The sequence below is a fragment of the Ranitomeya variabilis genome, chromosome 1, assembly GCF_051348905.1.
Source record: "Ranitomeya variabilis isolate aRanVar5 chromosome 1, aRanVar5.hap1, whole genome shotgun sequence".
Classification (NCBI taxonomy): domain Eukaryota; kingdom Metazoa; phylum Chordata; class Amphibia; order Anura; family Dendrobatidae; genus Ranitomeya; species Ranitomeya variabilis.
In genome coordinates, this window is record NC_135232.1 from 361,010,742 (window position 1) to 361,030,118 (window position 19,377).

At 39.7% G+C, this 19,377-nt stretch overlaps 1 protein-coding gene across 3 annotated transcripts; it reads left to right on the forward strand.

Moving 5' to 3' along the window:
* Nucleotides 1–1,076: 1,076 nt before the first annotated feature.
* On the forward strand, nt 1,077–18,705 carry TGM1 (transglutaminase 1). 3 transcript variants are annotated; one of them, XM_077299932.1, is made up of 15 exons: nt 1,077–1,143; nt 4,048–4,351; nt 4,495–4,683; nt 5,259–5,477; nt 5,606–5,724; nt 8,244–8,351; nt 8,490–8,664; nt 9,829–9,967; nt 10,237–10,340; nt 10,649–10,737; nt 12,110–12,263; nt 12,522–12,812; nt 13,715–13,875; nt 14,659–14,795; nt 17,444–18,705. In XM_077299932.1, the coding sequence occupies exons 2-15, from the start codon at nt 4,057–4,059 to the stop codon at nt 17,580–17,582; spliced, it is 2,319 nt and encodes a 772-aa protein (XP_077156047.1). In that variant the 5' UTR covers nt 1,077–1,143; nt 4,048–4,056; the 3' UTR covers nt 17,583–18,705. The 3 variants fall into 3 exon arrangements, with proteins under 3 accessions (XP_077156047.1, XP_077156049.1, XP_077156048.1); XM_077299934.1 differs by lacking the exon at nt 1,077–1,143 and adding an exon at nt 3,467–3,582; XM_077299933.1 differs by lacking the exon at nt 1,077–1,143 and adding an exon at nt 3,525–3,788.
* Nucleotides 18,706–19,377: the final 672 nt, after the last annotated feature.

Below are 19,377 nucleotides of genomic sequence, written 5' to 3' on the forward strand. Positions count from 1 at the left end.
ATGTCCAGTCTTGACCACACAGTCACGGAGGGTATTCAGTGTGGCCAGTGGCTTTATCAAGCTCAAGTTGACAAGTTTAACCCACTCTCCAAGTGTGGAAAATCTTACATTTGTTAGAATGAATTAGGTATGGATTAGTGCCAACTTTCGTTTACCTACTGCTGCTGCCAATCATTAGATCGGTCATACCATCTACCTGCCGCCAGTCTACTGTCTTCTACACTGTTCTGCTGCCATCACTGCCAATAACCCACACTCAGCCAAGTATCTCCTCCCTTTCCATCATGTCATCTGTCCTGTAATGCTGCTGCCAGGGCTGCCATTGTTGACCCTACACAGCTAGACATATCCTTCCCTACTAGTACTGGTTTTCCTGTAGCCAGGTATATGGTGGTGATTTAAAAATTTCTAAGCCAAAATTTGAGTTGAAGAACTTGAAAGGGGTTGGATACAGTTCTAAGAGACCTCAGAGTGTCACACACGTCTTTTCTGGTCAATTGGACTCAAGGCAAATCGATTGGTTGCAGATTGAATTTTTGGAAAACAATTGTAGGGGCTGACGAATTTGAATTTTAAGAGATTTGATCATATTCATTAAATCGTTGTTTTTCCTGTAAATTGACAAAGCATTGAGGATATAATAATGCCTCAAGTCATTAAATAAAGAGATGGAAAGATGGAATAGGTAAATTGATTACTTGTGTTGTGTGGTTAGTTACACATGCTCAGTAAATATTGCTTACACTGCACAGATGTATTGTACTTGTAAGCCAGCCATTAATTAATATTAGTGGGTAAGTTACCTTATTTGTATGATGGAACTCATTGTGTGTTGCACAATTGTAGGATACAGGCGCACGAGTGTCATACAGTGAGAGGTAGATGTAATACATTGAGAGGTTAAGGTGTGTAACAGTGTGAGGTGTGGACAAGAGGCCCTCCTAAGGGTGTGAGGTGATGAGCACTGACAGTGTTACAAGTCGAACATTCCAAGGATTCCAACTATTTGGCACAGCATGATATGGGAAGGTCTGACATGACGTGAGGATCATTTTTTTTTAAGTTCCACCCCTTGATTTATAGACACCCCTTACAGCATAAACCGCATTGAGAGGATCTGTCATATACGTAGCAGCTGTTCAGGTCAGTGCCACATTTATTTCATATTTTAGACTAGTACTCTTATAATATGAGATGTGTTTTATATATGTTTATTTTTCTGAGTCGTTATCACATTATGATATAAATTATGAGTTAAATAGATGTTGCATGTTTAGAGTGCTAGCTCTTGTAACGAGATGGTTGTCTCATTGCTTATTACTGCTGCTATGTAGATAGTTTTGTTTACTTGTTACTGTATTTGTACTTTGTTTTACCTGTTTTGTTATATAATAGTAATGAAATCATTATAGATTACCTGCAAGGAAAAAAAAACCATATAACTTATCTCAAGAATGAAAGCTACCAAATACAATGCAATGCAGTCCTAAAACAGTATAACTATCTGCTGCGCGGGCTGGCTAGATCGGTACAATAGATAAAGAGATAGATAGAGAGATAGATAGATAGAGAGATATGGGATAGATAGATAGATAGATGATAGATAGATAAGGGATGGATAGATAGATATTAGATAGATAGATAGATAGATAGATAGATAGATAGATAGATAGATAGATAGATAGATAGATAGATAGATACAGAGAGAGAGATATGGGATAGATGGATAGATAGATAGCGATATGGGATAGATAGATAGATCTATAGATAGATAGATAGATAGATAGATAGATAGATAGATAGATAGACAGATATGAGATAGATAGATAGATAGATATTAGATAGATATATAGATACATAGATATATAGATAGATAGACAGATATGAGATAGATAGATAGATAGATAGATAGATAGATAGATAGATAGATAGATATGGGATAGATAGATCATATGATATTATATACTATAGAAACTGAGAGTAGGCTTACCAATAGACTGCAACAACTGGGTGAGACAATATAATCTCTGTGTATCTCATCTCTCTGTATTTTATCTGTTATCTGTCTTGGGAACATTGAAAAGCTCCCAATTCCTTCTTTGGAATAGTGTGTAGGTTGGAGATCAACTCTTATGTTCCAGGGGCAGTAATTGGTGGCCACTCATGAAGTACGGTAATACATGAGCTGTTCACTGTAATAGAACCTCTTTGCAACAGCTATTGCTAAAGGAAAGGTGTATGGAGCGAGGGGGCGATGGTAGAATCCTGATGGTACATCATTTTTTATAATTTGATTCATTTAAGAATTCAAACAATGGAACAATAGGTGGGAACCTGAAGTATCCCAACATGTGAACAACTGATGACAGTCATTCACTCACACATTGGCTTTCAACTAGGAGAGTCTAGACCTGTTTTGCTGCTTTTCATCCAACTGAAATAGTGAAAAAAATCCTGAGTTGTGGGCAATAATGTAGAGATAAGTGACACACACCACCAGTTTTTCAGGTGAATCAAGGACCTGTTATACAATAGATATTAATAGAACATCTGCATGTAATTGACTTACATGTGTTTTCCAAGAGTTAGAAATGTCTACTTATTTGTCACAGAAAGAGCTAAAACTACAAGTCAGTCTCCAAGTTTCTCTCAGGGGCTACATAATATGAAGGTGTGATTAGCGGCAGCCATACAAGTCTGTGCATCCATAGTCTATGTGACACAACACATTTTGTATAGAGATAGCAGGTCTACAGTCTTGCTTTACTGATGCCATTATCTCATAAATCAGATTTATACTGAGATTTTTTTGTTTCTTTACCTCTTTCTACATATTTAAAATGTGCATGTAAAGACCACCCTAACCATTGTGTATATTGACCCTACTTTTAAGAGGACTTCCCGCTAGAACCCCTAGAATCCCATATTTCGTTGCAGCCCTGGGTGGTTGTCAGTTTTACTGTATAGGATTATATAAAATTATAGTCATTACATAAATTACTTGTATGGGCAGAGAACATCCAAAAGTAAATCTTCTACTATACCTATTATTTTCAAAGTCATCATTTATTTTTCCGTGATCAGCATCTTCCTAGATCCCCGATCACTTTGCAGATGTGGTTGTGACATAGCACAGTAAATAGAGATGTATTTTGTGCTCTATGTGTAGCATGTGTTCTAAATTAGGTATATTATTTTGTAACATTTGGTTTGTTTTTTTTTGACAAATATCCCAGGATACTTACTGACATTTAGGGAATTTCTGCAAAAGTCCACAGAAGTAACAGTACGGTGCATTTTTGTGTGTGTCATGGGAAGGACCCTGCTGAGCGTGGGGAGATGTGTTAGCCGAGGATAAGGGAACTACACAGAAGGGTGTGGTTACTCGTTGGCAGATCTTCCTCTTTAATTCTATTTCTTATTTTGGCTGTATGATCAAGCGGGTCACTGAGTGACACCATGGGGTTAAAGACTCGTGAGTGGTTTCAGCACAGGAAGGAGGTAACAAAAGGGGAGGAAAGTTCATAATAACAGAAGAGGGGCCTGCTCATGGGACTGCTACAGGGGGCTCTGCTACATTCAGTAAGCCTACTAAAGCGAGACTGCTTATACTATGGATTATTGATTTTTGGAACCGGAGAAAGGGTTCAACCTGCCATATTTGTGACACTATTGAAGCCTAAAGGGCCTATATCTTCTTCTTGCACAGTGGCCCTTTACTGTCTGTGTCTGCCCTTAGCTGTATAGATTCAAGACTTGACACAAGCTTTCAAAACTTTTTTTCTGCAGTAAGTATATATTTAGAGTAATGCTTTCCTTTAAGATGGTAACTTCCTCTACTATATACAGTAAATCTAAACCGTCAGCATTTATTGCAGTGTTTGGAGGATTTATGAGCTAACTTGTGCTGGCACGTAGTCTTAGGAGAAAGCTTATGACATGATATGTGAATGAGTTTCCTTTATTCAGAAATATTGAATGTGGAAACTTTTAAGATTATTACAGTGGGATACTGCATTTTATAACATGATTTATATTCTTTCTCAGATTTAAAACATGTCACGGTATGTGGAGAGGAAGAAGTCCTGGTGGCAACGATGCTGCTCCTGTTGCTCCAGAGGAGAAGATGTTGATGATTATGTGAGAGGACCTGGAGGAACAGGAGGCAGACCTTCTGATAGAGGTACAGGAGGAGACCACAGTTCTGGAGGAGATAGAAGTCCAGGAGGTGAAACAACTACAGGAGGTGGAATTTCAGGTGGAACTGATAGGAACAATGGTAGACCAAACAGCAACATTGAACCAGGAAGACCAGAAAACAACAATGATAATTTGCCATCAATGCCCACAGGTAAGGACTAACTCTCTCCTCTTCTATTGCTATCTTTCAGTAACTTTTATGTAACCCTCCTTATAATGGAGAATACATTTGTATTCACATAACTAATCTCCTAAAACACATTTTCTGAATCCTGTCACATTTTGGTTTCTCAGGGACATTGCAGATTAAAAATGTTGACTTACTCAAGTCTCGGACTGGAGAAAATCGTCGGTCTCACCACACTGATGAGTTTGAATATGATGAACTAATTGTAAGGAGAGGACAACCCTTCCAGATCTGTGTCACCTTCCAAAGGTCATTCAACCCCAAAAGTGATCAAGTCTGTGTCATTCTGAATCAAGGTGAGCGAGAGGCAAATTTATTTTCAGGCTTACAAATTAAATGCAGCAGTCATCATTGTGATTGAGAACAAGCTGTTGAATGTCCTGTCTGAGCTTGTTTTCTATTAAAGGCACAATTATAGCGTATAATATTTTAATAGGGTTAACGAGATGTACTGAGTCATGAGGAGTTTGCTGGCTTCAAATATTTAATACAGAGGAATCACCATGCTGTAAATTCCTGCATAAGAAATATTGACTTTCATGGGTAATGCTGATTTTGGGTTTATGATAATTTACTGAGTCACACCACTTCCGCCAATTAAGGACGTCTCGGTATGAGGATATGCGAATAATTACTGCTAATGATAATAAAAGGTTTGCTCATAACTTCCTTGTCCTGTAAATCACTGCCCATTTATAAGAGGAGTGGACTAAAGGTATGCTGTGCTATGATGAGCAATCTCAAATGGTAACCTCCTGGTCTGTATTGTACTCTCAATACAACCTGCTACAGTATATTTTATGGATATGTCTTGCGGTAAAGTTGTTTCATGGTGGATCATTAATGGACATTGGATGTTGTTCTCTTACAGGAAATTCCCAACCAATCACTTTGCCCTTAGTCAAGGAATTTGATGAAGGTGGCTGGGGATGTCAGGTGGCAGAAGCTTCTGGGCAAAATGCCACCCTATGGGTGAACACCTCTGCTCAAGCTGGAGTGGGAAAATACCAGCTCAGTGTTAAAAGTGGCGCAGGAACTTATAATGACGCTAAACTGAAGGTCTACATCCTGTTCAATGCTTGGTGTCGGAGTAAGTATGCACAAGATTAAACTTAACCAATGTAGCTTTTGTATTAGATTCCCTTTGTCCCTCAGCTAGTTTACTAAAAAAATGTAAATAGTCATTCTACACATTAATGACTTTTCCATTGTCTTTAGTGGATTCTGTGTTTATGGATAATGAATCATGGAGGCAAGAATATGTTCTTAATGAAATTGGCAGAATTTACTATGGCACAGAACATCAAATTGGAGAACGTTCTTGGAATTATGGACAGGTAACAAAACAAAATGTTACTAGTTAGTTCTCCTTCTAAGGCCTCATTCAGACGTCCATGTTACATACATGTTCTATCTGTGTTTTTCTCGGATACAAGACATACCAATTACAGTCTACAGTATAGTCTATGGGGCTGCTCACATGTCCATGTGTTTGTTTTCACAGGCCGTGTGTCCAAGCAAAACACACAGACATGTCTGTTTCATGGAAGAAAAACTCACACATCAGTGTGCAGTCTGTGTACTCTCCGTATTTAACATTGCAAATGATAGGAAAAGCTTTGTAATTTAATCATTGATCTATCCATACATGAAAAACACTGACACAATGATGTTAAAAACGGACACACGGACCGTACACTGATGACACACTGATGTTAATAATGGACACACGGACCATGCACTGATGACACACCGATGGTAATAACGGACACACGGACCATGCACTGATGACACACTGATGTTAAAAACGGACACACGGACCATACACTGATGACACACTGATGTTAAAAACAGACACACGGACCATGCACTGATGACACACTGATGGTAAAAGTGGACACACGGACCATGCACTGATGACACACTGATGGTAAAAACGGACACACGGACCATACACTGATGACACACCGATGGTAATAACGGACACACGGACCATGCACTGATGACACACTGATGTTAAAAACGGACACACGGACCATACACTGATGACACACTGATGTTAAAAACAGACACACGGACCATGCACTGATGACACACTAATGGTAAAAGTGGACACACGGACCATGCACTGATGACACACTGATGGTAAAAACAGACACACGGACCATACACTGATGACACACTGATGGTAAAAGTGGACACACGGACCATGCACTGATGACACACTGATGGTAAAAGTGGACACACGGACCATGCACTGATGACACACTGATGTTAAAAACGGACACATGGACCATACACTGATGACACACTGATGTTAAAAACAGACACACGGGCCGTACACTGATGACATACTGATGTTAAAAACGGACACACAGACCATACACTGATGACACACTGATGGTAAAAACGGACACACGGACCATACACTGATGACACACCGATGGTAAAAACGGACACACGTACCATACACTGATGACACACCGATGGTAAAAACGGACACACGGACCATGCACTGATGACACACTGATGTTAAAAACAGACACACGGGCCGTACACTGATGACACGCTGATGTTAAAAACGGACACACGGACCATACACTGATGACACACTGATGTTAAAAACGGACACACGGGCCGTACACTGATGAGACACTGATGGTAAAAACGGACACACGGGCCGTACACTGATGAGACACTGATGGTAAAAACGGACACATGGACCATGCACTGATGACACACTGATGGTAAAAACAGACACACGGACCATGCACTGATGACACACTGATGGTAAAAACGGACACATGGACCATGCACTGATGACACACTGATGGTAAAAACGGACACATGGACCATACACTGATGACACACTGATGGTAAAAGTGGACACACGGACCATGCACTGATGACACACTGATGGTAAAAGTGGACACACGGACCATGCACTGATGACACACTGATGGTAAAAACGGACACATGGACCATGCACTGATGAGACACTGATGGTAAAAACGGACACATGGACCATGCACTGATGACACACTGATGGTAAAAGTGGACACACAGACCATAAACTGATGACACACTGATGGTAAAAATGGACACACGGACCATACACTGATGGTAGAGACGGACACACTGACCATTTACTGATTGTAAAAACGGACACACTGACCATGTAAGGAATGACAAACTGATCCAAAACACTGATGACAGCGGTACCATTTCTTCACATACATATTTCATTACTGACATGTGAATGAGGCCTCAATTGTTGGACAGAGGTCTGACTCTCCTTGTCAGTCCACTAGCATAATTCATTCATGATTGCAGGGAGACATTGAGTTACTATGCCAGCACAAGACCTAACAAAGACTCATAGGTTTGCCATACGAACAAAAAAATGGAATGTCCACCAAACACACAATTAAGTGTAAAACAGTCACAAAACCCACTGGATATAACAGACCGTAATGTGGAAAAAAGTGACAGCACTCATGGGGTTAGGAAAAAGTTGAAGACAAATCCTTTTGTACTTCAATCCATGCACAGTAGACAAGCAATGCTTCCACAGTATAGGGTAGTTATCCAACTCATTTCCATATCATTGGTACTTTGGTGCTGTTCTTAGGGCTTGTTGCATTTTTTTTTTTATATAAAAAGCATGTCCTATCGTTCATATTTCCGAGGCGCTTATGTTATATTTTTGCCCCATTTTTATGACACGGTAATAGGGTCCTTATTGCCAAATAATGTCGTTTGGAAAACAAGTATGCTCTGAAAACATTTCTATTATTGGTCAAATATTTCCCGTTGTCAAATAATAATTATACTTCTAAATTTTTTTAACCTACAGTTTGATAAGGGAGTTATGGATGCTGTACTGTACATATTGGACCGCGGAGGTCTCTCACCTGCGTCAAGAGGGGATCCCATAAATGTTTCCCGAGTTATATCTGCCATGGTGAGTATTTACCCTAAAGTAGAATTGGAGAATTACTTCATATCTTCCCAGATGGATACGTGATAAGTTATAGAAATGTGACCTAGTAAGATTGGCATTGCATCCATGACTTACCAACCCCCGGCTTCTATCTTTCAGGTGAATTCCATGGATGATAACGGTGTGGTTGCTGGAAGCTGGTCTGGTGAATATGCTGATGGAGTCAATCCTGTTGCTTGGGTGGGCAGTGTGGACATTCTGCTCCGGTATCACCAGACTGGGGCCCCTGTAAAATACGGCCAGTGCTGGGTGTTTGCTGCTGTCACAACATCAGGTGGGAAGATGGTTTAAGAAGTTTTATAGTATTAGATTCATCATAAAGTAATGTACCGTATGTAGATAAATTTGATTTAGAGATTGTTTTTATTTCTGCCATTTCTGATTATGTATTCAGCAATCAGTGGCTGCAAATTAGATGAATATTATATATGCGAGTGGCAAATATCAAGACGTTAAAGGCCAATGGTTTTTGATTAGAAAGGCCCTCTAATGATGAGCTGATCTCATGGGTCCCACTCTGATGGGCCTGGGCAACACACCATAGTTACTCATTCAGACTCATTCAGACTGCCATGAACAACATACGTGTTCTAGCCATGATTTCTACACATTGAACACTTACCGTACTCAGTAACGTCTTGGTGCTAATTCACATATCCGTGTCTTTTTGCTGACCAATTGGCCCGCAAAAAAAGAATATTGCGGCATATCCACTTTTTATCTGAGTCTCGGACCAAAATCGCACATTCAGGTCTATGGATCTGTGAAAAATCACTGACAGCACTTATTATCTGTGTCCAACCTGTGTGCTGTCCATTTTTAACATTGCAATGAATAGGAGAAGCTCCGTAAATCATGTTTTCATACATAAAAATCACTGATAGTAAAAACTGACACAACGACCACACACTCATGAAACTCGGATCCAAAGCACTAATAAAAATGTAATGCATATGATAAAAATCAAACATATAGGGTCCAAAGCATCAAAGTTTCTACCCCAGAATTTAATAAGTTGCATAGTTTTGGCGCAATGTGAGGCTGCTTTAAAATTTTGTAAGTTTTGCTATTCTAATGACTTTTTTTGTGGAAAAAAAAGAAGTCAAGAGCGTCTGACCCCAGCATGGCCCTTCATCAAGACTGGCGTACAAAAACGCTGAACTTAATGAATCAGGGCTTTAATTTCACATGTAAAATAAGGGCAATGAAGCATTTTTCATGTTAGTTTACACAGCGGTTTGTATATTGTGCAAATGAACCATAACCATAAGCCACTGTTAATGAAGGATAAATGTACTAATAAAATTGGAGGAACTTTTTTATACTGAAGTTGCTCTTTAAACATATAAAACTGCACATTAAATGGATGTATTAAATACTATTTTTCTAATCATAACATGCCAGTCAGCATAGCCTCATTTGCCACTTCTTCCTTCAGTGCTCCGCTGTCTTGGAATCCCAGGACGTACTATTACCAATTTCGCATCTGCTCATGACACTGATGGAAATCTCACATTTGATGTTTATTTTGATGAAAACATGAAGCCGCTAGAGGATAAAAACAGTGATTCTGTCTGGTAAGCATCACAATCCTTACATACTAAATAATACTGAATTTGGGGTAAAAAGTATAGTTAAACCTCTTTGAGATGACCACTTGTGATGACACATTTGTTTACTAAAGGGGTAGTCTTCTCAAGAGAAATTGAAAACTTACCACAAAAAATGTGGTGATGATAAATGGGTGGTCTTCTCAAAGAGGTGGGATTTTGCATATTATCTGTGAAGATTGACCAGATTAAATTTAGGAATGTGTTTACTAACATTTACATGTGCATCTATTAAGGAATTATCACTGTTGGAATGACTGCTGGATGACCCGCCCTGACCTACCAGCTGGATATAGTGGATGGCAAGCCATTGATGCCACACCTCAAGAGACCAGCAATGGTAAATGACAGTTATATAGACTTTGATCCACTAGGGCTCATGCAGATGTCCGTGAAAAATGGTCCAAGATTGGACGCAATGCATGGACTAGCCGTAGCTCTCCTGACCGGAGGCTTTGTGTATTTCTATGAGGCTGTCACACTTGGGTCCGGAGACCCCCGATGAGTCCGTGCTTTAACCGTGCATACCCGGACCAATTTGCACAGATGTCTGAATGAGCCCTTAGTCTATTTCACCAACAGATTCCTACTACTGAAATTGTAGATCTGCAGTGGACCTGAAATTGTATCAATCACTCTCATTTTCAGGTATATACTGCTGTGGTCCTTGTCCTCTCCTTGCCGTCAAGAATGGTTTAGTGAATATCAAATACGATGCTCCTTTCCTTTTTGCAGAGGTAATTATATATATATGTGTGACCTGTAATATTGCTAATAAACTGATTTTTATTTTGTGATACTGATTGCTATGAAAGTACAAAAAAACAGCTGACACATACGTAATGTGGTCTCATTATAATGTTCACAATTGCAGCTATGATTCTGGGAGTTCACACATTCCAACTTAACATAATCGACATAACCATAAAAACAAAGATAATGTTCATTTGTGAAACCAATACTACTGTGATATCACAATATAATACTGCATTACTGTTTTTTGGACCTATTTTGAATGATTTTAGCCCATTTTAGAGACTAATATACCGTACTTTACATTTTAAGAAAATCTGCTATTTGACAACAGTTTCACTCCACGCCGCTTTAAACAATCTCATTTAATAGCTCAATTCTTGCACCTAAGCTACCACAATGAAGTGCTATCTTATTAAATGGATTTTTCAGGAAAAAAAAAGCAATATAAATACATTCTTAAATATCTTTATTATGCAAATCACAGTTGTTTTGTCTATATAGTGTAGGGGTTCACAATGTCTGGTAGCCGCTCGGAACACAAGGGTTTTTATAGAACAGGGTTTTTAGATCATAAACGGAATAGTGTTTATTTCCACTGGTTATACAGTATCAATACAAAACCATAAAATCCCTAGCCTTGTCCAGGCACTAACTAAACAATATAGACCCTGGCTATTTCAGACATGGCTGAGCTAGTCCCACTTCCGTCACACAAAACAGTCATTATCCATAGCAAACAGTGATACTTGCATTTTGGTGCACACGGCCTGTGCAGTCTTTTCTAAGAGGGGGATTCTGGCTTGTCTTTCTCCAGTTGCAACACAATCCAGTCTGGTCAGCTTCCCTCAGCTGACTGACCAAGTTGAACACTTAAGCTATGTGCACATGTTGCTGATTCGTGTGCGGATTTTTCCGCACAATTTTTCAAAAACTGTGTTTTACATGCGGATTTCCCGCAGATTTCCCGCGGATTTCCAGCGTTTTTGGTGCGGATTTCACCTGCGTTTTACCACTTGCGGATTCCTATCGAGGAGCAAGTGTAAAACGCTGCGGAATCCGCACAAAGAATTGACATGCTGCGGAAAATACAACGTGCACATTCCCTTAGCTGGTTATAAGCATAGCTAGCCAGGTGCACCTAATCAGAACTTGTAGAGCCAGGCTTTAACCCCTAGCCTACCTGGCTTTCCTGCAGTAGGTAATCACTCTAGAATTAAATCCTCTGGCCTCTGCTTTGTTACTCAATATTTTGTAGATTTTAACAATGTCCATGGAAACTTAGGAATAGCAATATTTCAAACATCTTTTAAAATATGAATATATAAACTCAGCTTTCTGTTGTGTGCAATGTAGGTGAACAGTGACAAGGTATTTTACCAACGAACAGCAAATGGTAAATTTAAGAAGGTCCATGTGGAGGAACGAGCAGTTGGACATTGTATCAGCACCAAAGCAGTTGGATCTAACGCAAGGGAAGACATCACCTACCTGTATAAACATCCAGAAGGTAACCAGATGACATCATCAGTATTAATAGAGGCTGTAGTGAAAATAATTTCAGTAGCACAAAAAAACAGTAGTTTGAATAAACAATTTAAAACTAGTTTTGCAGTCTTTTCCATATAAAGCATTCATTTTGTCATTTCGCCTCTGTTTATAGCTAGCAGGATAAATCTCATAGTATCAAGCACAATCAAATGTATATAATAAGATCACAGTACTTTAGATGAGGAATCTCTCATAATTGATGCCTTCTCATTACCAGGATCCGCAGAGGAGCGTACTTCAGTTCGTACAGCAGCCCAGTACGGTAATAAACCAATGCCAGACGTGGTAGCAGATACTGGAGATACAGGAGATGTCTCACTTTCCATTGAGTGTCAGGATGGTGTATCCATGGGTAGTGACATCAATATCCGGATCCTATTGAAGAATGGTAGTGGAAGTCGTCGTACTGCATCCTTATCGATGGCCATTGCTGTGATGTATTACAATGGAGTCTGCAAAGAGTCATTCAAAAATGAAGAATGCAGTGTATCGCTGAATCCAGGAGAAGGTAAATTATTTCTTGTGTATTTTTTTTGCCTATTGGTAAATATCATCTACAAATTCACATATTAAGGAAATATGTGCTCACGCAGTATTATGCATATAGTGTTCAAAAATATTATTATGTGAAATTTGTTCTCAAAACCTCAGAGATCTGGTGTCATTGCAACAATCACAAGTCAAACTGACAGTCTCCAACTGGTGAAAAAATGGAAAGTTGTTGGTTAGGATTCAAAATTTTCTTATACCTATCATTGTTTATCCTTAAAGTGGTTGTCCTGGACTATCATATTGATGACCTTTACGGAGGTGGTAGGATAGGTCATCATCAGTATTAGATGAGTGGAGTCTGAAACCCAGCACCACCATGGTCAGCTGCTAGCAGTTCCGCTGGCAGCTGGATGTAAAAAGTTTATGGAGCTGTTTACTGGAACTCCTGGGTGCCGCATCTTATCTTCTATTCAACTGATAGGAAGATAAGGTCCAGCCCCTGGGAGTCCATACATTGTTTATATTCAGGGCCGGCAAAATAACAACTGATCGGTGGAATTCCGTACCTTCACCAATCGAATGGAAAGATCATCAATATATTAGTCTAAGACAACCACTTTAGGTTTGGGTAATATTCGGGGGCAGACATAGAGTACCATATGTGACACTTGGCCAAGCAGGGAAGAAGCCCCAGTGCCACCTTTAAAGCAGCTATTCACCAACTGCAATGGAATGATCTAATGAATTTCATGGCTTACAATTGCTGGTGGAGTCACAAAAAAGTAAGAAATAAGGGAGACTCCGAGTCTACGATAAGCTAATTTAGAGCAAAGGGCGCATGCACTTTTCTTACATTGTCTCATCTTCTCCTGCTTGTATTTGCTAACATTTTAATTCCTACAATTTCTCTTTTTATAGTCAAGTCAGTGGGAATGACAGTATCTTACAATGAATATCGTACACAGCTGGTTGATCAGTCAGCCATGATGTTAACTGTATCTGGAATTGTTCAAGAATCTGGACAGAAATTGGCCAAACAGCAAACATTCAGAATAAGGACCCCAGATCTCATCATCAAGGTATGAAAGCTTCTATATGTTCATAATTAACAAGAATGTATCTATTAATTATTAAAGAGGTTGTCCACTACTGTATCACTGATGATCTATCCTTTGGATAGGTCATCAATGTCGGATTGGTCGGGGTCTGACGCCAGCACCCCCACTGATCAGCTGTTCCCGATATCGTCATCGATGGTCGCTGGCCAGTAATGCTCAATTATGGAGCTGCTCAATCTACTGATAGTTACTGCATATCCACCTCCTATTGATTTGAATATGAGGTGGATATGTAGAACCCAGCTGCTGACACTATCAGATGATGGAGTAGCTCCGCTATCGAGCATTTCCTGCCAGTGGCCACTGACATTGAGAACAGTTGATCGCCGGGGAGCTGGGTGTCGGACCCCAACTGATCAGACATTGGATAGGTCATCAGTGATAAAGTAGTGGATAACCTCTTTATACGAATTATGCCATAAACTAGGAAGTAGGCCATTGGGTAGGAGAAAGTATTTACTGGTATTAAATCAGCTAAATGACCATAAGGGAAGTTGTCAATGTTTTACATCACCCCGTGCAGTCATAATGGTAGGTGAGAGAAAACATCACCAGGGTCACTATTATTGACAGTGCACAGTATGAAGTAAAAAAGAGGTATAGATGAGAATACTAGAGTAATTAATCAGTATATATCTGTGCTGACATTCATGTAACATCGGATATGTCTACAAAGGTGCACAAATATAAGGAAACGTGTCAGCAATATAGTATTAAACTCTTACAATGATATTAATATTACAGGTCCACGGTGAAGCAGTTGTTGGTCAACAAATTGTGGCAGAAATCATCTTCCAAAACCCTCTCCAAACTACTTTGCACAATGGCTGCTTCCATGTTGAAGGACCTGGTCTGCAGAGGCCAAAAGTTGTACAAGTTGGGTAAGTATATTATTCAGATCTTTTATTCTTAATTCTCACCTATACTACATTAAATGAGATACCAGTACTTCTCCTGGGCTCTGGCATTCTGCAGTGCCAGCCCACTGCTGCATGACAATAAAATCCAGCATTGTGGTAATACAGGTTTAGATTTAATTGATGGAATTGTAATAATGCCTTTATGAAATTTCTTATTAGATTATGGGTATGGTTTTGGGATATTTCCATCATGTACATGTGTGGCATAATCACATATTCACAGGCTATATAAGAAAACCAGCAGCACAACTAATAAATAAATCAGAAATTCTCCAAATTCAGCAGCGTCCTACTGAATGGGCATTGTTCTTGAGATAGTTACCAGTTCTACAGCTATCATATATTTCTGGCATTTAAGAAGGGATTTCCTTACTGTGTATGACATCTCTTTCAGGTTGATTCTTCCTGGAATCTGCCCCCCCAAAAAACACGCTATAATATCCCCACAAAAGATATTGAATATATGCACAGCAATATAAAAATGGCTTGCATTGCATATGTTCCATCTTTTGTAACTTCATATATCTGCTCCAGTCTTTGAAAGCTGTGAGAAGACTTAAAGAAGTGACTTGTCCATTTGTCTGCTTGCAAGCCATTATATACATATACACTGCTCAAAAAAATAAAAGGAACACTAAAATCCCACATCCTAGATATCACTGAATGAAATATTCCACTTGTAAATCTTTATTCTCTATATAGTGGAATGCATTGAGCACAGTAAAACCTAAAAATGATCAATGTAAATCACAACTAATATCCCATGGAGGTCTGGAGTTGGAATGATGTTCAAAATCAAAGTGTAAAATCAAATTACAGGCTGATCCAACTTCAGTGGAAATGCCTTAAGACAAGGAAATGAGGCTCAGTAGTGTGTGGCCTCCACGTGTCTGTATGACCTCCCTACAATGCCTGAGCATGCTCCTGATGAGGCGGTGGCTGTTATCCTGAGGGATCTCCTCAAAGACCTGGATTAAGGCATCAGTTAACTCCTGGACAGTCTGTGGTGCAATGTGGCGTTGGTGGATGGAACGAGGCATGATGTCCCAGATGTGCTCGATTGGATTCAGAACTGGGAAACGGGCAGACAAGACCATAGCTTCAATGCATTCATCATGCAGGAACTGCTGACACACTTCAGTCACATGAGGTCTGGCATTGTCCTGCATCAGAAGGAACCCAGGGCCCACTGCATCTGCATATGGTCTCACAATGGGTCTGATGATCTCATCCAGGTACCTAATGGCAGTCAGGGTACCTCTGGCTAGCACATGGAGGGCTGTGCGGCCCTCCAAATAAATGCCTCCCCACACCAGTACTGACCTACTGCCAAACTGGTCATGCTGGAGGATGTTGCAGGCAGATTGCTCTCCACGGCATCTCCAGACTCTGTCACATCTGTCACATGTGCTCAGTGTGAACCTGCTTTCATCTGTGAAGAGCACAGGGCACCAGTGGCAAATTTGTCAATCCTGGTGTTCTGTGGCAAATGCCAAGCATCCTGCACGGTGTTGGGCTGCGAGCACAACTCCCATCTGTGGATGTCGGGCACTCAGGCCATCTTCATGGAGTCAGTTTCTAACCGTTTGTGCAGACAGATGCACATTTGTGCCCTGCCAGAGGTCATTTTGCACGGCTCTGGCAGTGCTCCTCCTGTTCCTCCTTGCACAAAGGCTGAGGTTGCGGTCCTGCTGCTGGGTTGTTGCCCTCCTACGGCCCCCTCCACATCTCCTGGTGTACTGGCCTGTCTCCTGGTAGCGACTCCAGCCTTTGGACACTATGCTGACAGACACAGCAAACCTTTTTGCCACAGTTTGCATTGATGTGCCATCCTGGATGAACTGCACTACCTGAGCCAGTTGTAGAGTCTGTCTCATGCTACCACGAGTGTGAAAGCACAACCAACATTCAAAAGTGACCAAAACATCAGCCAGAAAGCATTGGTACTGAGATGTGGTCTGTGGTCCCCACCTGCAGAACCACTCCTTTGTTGAGTGTGTCTTCATAATTGCCAATAATTTCCATCTGTTGTCTATTCCATTTGCACAACAGCATGTGAAATTGATTGTCAAACAGTGTTTGACAGTTTGATTTCACAGAAGTTTGATTTACTTGGAGTTAAATTCTGTTGTTTAAGTGTTCCCTTTACTTTTTTGAGCAGTGTGTGTGTGTATATATGTATATATATATATATATATATATATATATATATATATATATATACTGTATGTCGCATATAAAAAAAAATCATCACTGCAAAAGATGTCTAAACAGCCATTGGAATGGATGTGTCAGGGTAAACACCAATTACATTTTCCTGAAGGGTGTCATGCTTCAAAAATGATGCAGATACATCAGCGCCATGTGCATATTTCCTTAGAGTATTTAGACCTCACTTTTGTAGCTAAAGGGTATCACAGTGGCTACTTCCAAGGAATAGTATTAATAGTGTTTGATAAAGGTAATTATGCTATATTAAAGCAACATTTCTTCAGTTCAGTTATTACTTTTATCTTATGGTTGCCAAGAAGATATAGGATTTTTTAAATAATACCATAAACCTATAGCTTCCATGATCTAACACCACGTATGCTTACTTTCTTCTACAGAGATGTCGGGCCGATGAAGACAGTTTCGATCACAGAGCGATTTACACCTCGACGTCCTGGCCCGCGTCAGCTCGTGGCAAGCTTTGAGAGTAATGAGATGAGTTTAGTCCATGGAGTCACTGAAGTTATGGTACAATGATGATTTAAATTCGGAGCCAAATTCAGGTTTATTCAGAGCCAGCACGTATTAATTATTCAGTATTATTTGATACCATGCAAACGGATTTTGTCCCGGACTGTAAAAAAAAATACTGAATATTCTGCTTTCATTATTCCACATCTCCAGTATACCAAGTTATCCTAAAGAACTAATGATGTGACAATAAACACCAAGTGGAGAAGCAGTTTCTTTAATATGATTGAAGAACCCCACCAATATGATGCCTTACATATGGCCTGTACTGCTTGCTAAAATATTATTTATTCTATTCACATGGTTCTTTAAAAAAAAAAGTGTCATTTTACAAGTATGTGGTATTCACAAACACATGACACATAGGACTTATTCAGGCAAACTCCTTTGTAAAAATATTACTATTTCTGTCACTTGTCACATCACATCTCATGTGTCACAAAATATAGCAAGTCCTTTTTATGAAAATTCAAGAATTAGACCCAAAAATGTGCAGTTTTGCAATTGTAAGTTGTTACCCATCATTCTGAAATCTGTACATAAGTGTAGCATATGACATGCTTAGTATTTCAATGAAGAAACCTAAAACTGCGCACACCGAAGGGCCAAGAAGACTGCAATCACTCTGCTTACTCATCCGCCCATCCTGCGTTACACCCTTCTTCCTATCCATCCACTATTACCTGACCAAGACTTTTTTATTTTACATATATAATGTACTTCCTCTGGAGACAGTCTTTTTTATAATATGAAGGTAATACTGTTATTATGTTCTATGATTCATGTATCCACCCACAAGGTGCAGACGTAGGCACTAGGGATTGTCTGGCACCGTCTGGTTTTTGAGTCATGGAATAAAGGCGATGTGATAGTTGTAACTAAGGACACAATATTCTGAACGCAAAACTAGCAATCATGGTGGCCAACCGCGGAGTCAGCCTGTACGTGCAATGTGCATGTATACATAGGAAGGGCCACATGGCCGTATTTTACCACGTTGTATACGTTTATGTGACCGATATGTGACTGCATAGACAGACTGTGATATGAAAAAGCACTGGATTATTTGTGCACTTTTATGTGTTAAATATATTTTATTGTTTCAATAAATATTTTATATTATTCTCTATGTGTTTTGCATGGTTGTTTCATGACTGAATACTATAGATGAAATATGTGGAGTTTTACAAAATGAATGTTAAACCTGAATTATTTTGGGGAAAAAAAAAGATGCTGTGTTACTACAGTTTGATAGGTGGTGGAGATTCGGTGTTTAACTGGGCACCTCTACGGCCAATGTCAACAGCTTCGAACAGTCATTCTATTGACATCACGGTGATGCCTGGTTTGCTTTGTGGCTACTAAATATAACACACAGTATAAAGGTTTCATTATGACCTGTCCCCAGCCGAACACAGGACTTCTTCACTACTAGGCAAGGGTAAGATAAGCATACATTCGCTCCTCCTAGAGAATCAGATCGATTATGGTAATGACACTCCGATCAAGCTCCGTCTTGAGTTTGTGCAATCCGATTCTCTCCGATGAGAGAATTGTAGCACAGGTGAAAAGAACAACAATATTTCTCCATCTTCTCCATTCTATGAGACTGCGAAAATCAGACTGCATTTAGATGTCATCGGAGTGCAGTCCAATAGTTTCCATGCACCCAGAGACTTTAATGGCTGAGTGGCGTCCGATTCCGTAGTGAAATAGCAACATGCTGTGTTTTTTTTTTCACAGACAGATTTTGTCAGCAAAAAAAATTGGTAATCAGTAGTGACTAGTGTTGAGCGAGCAT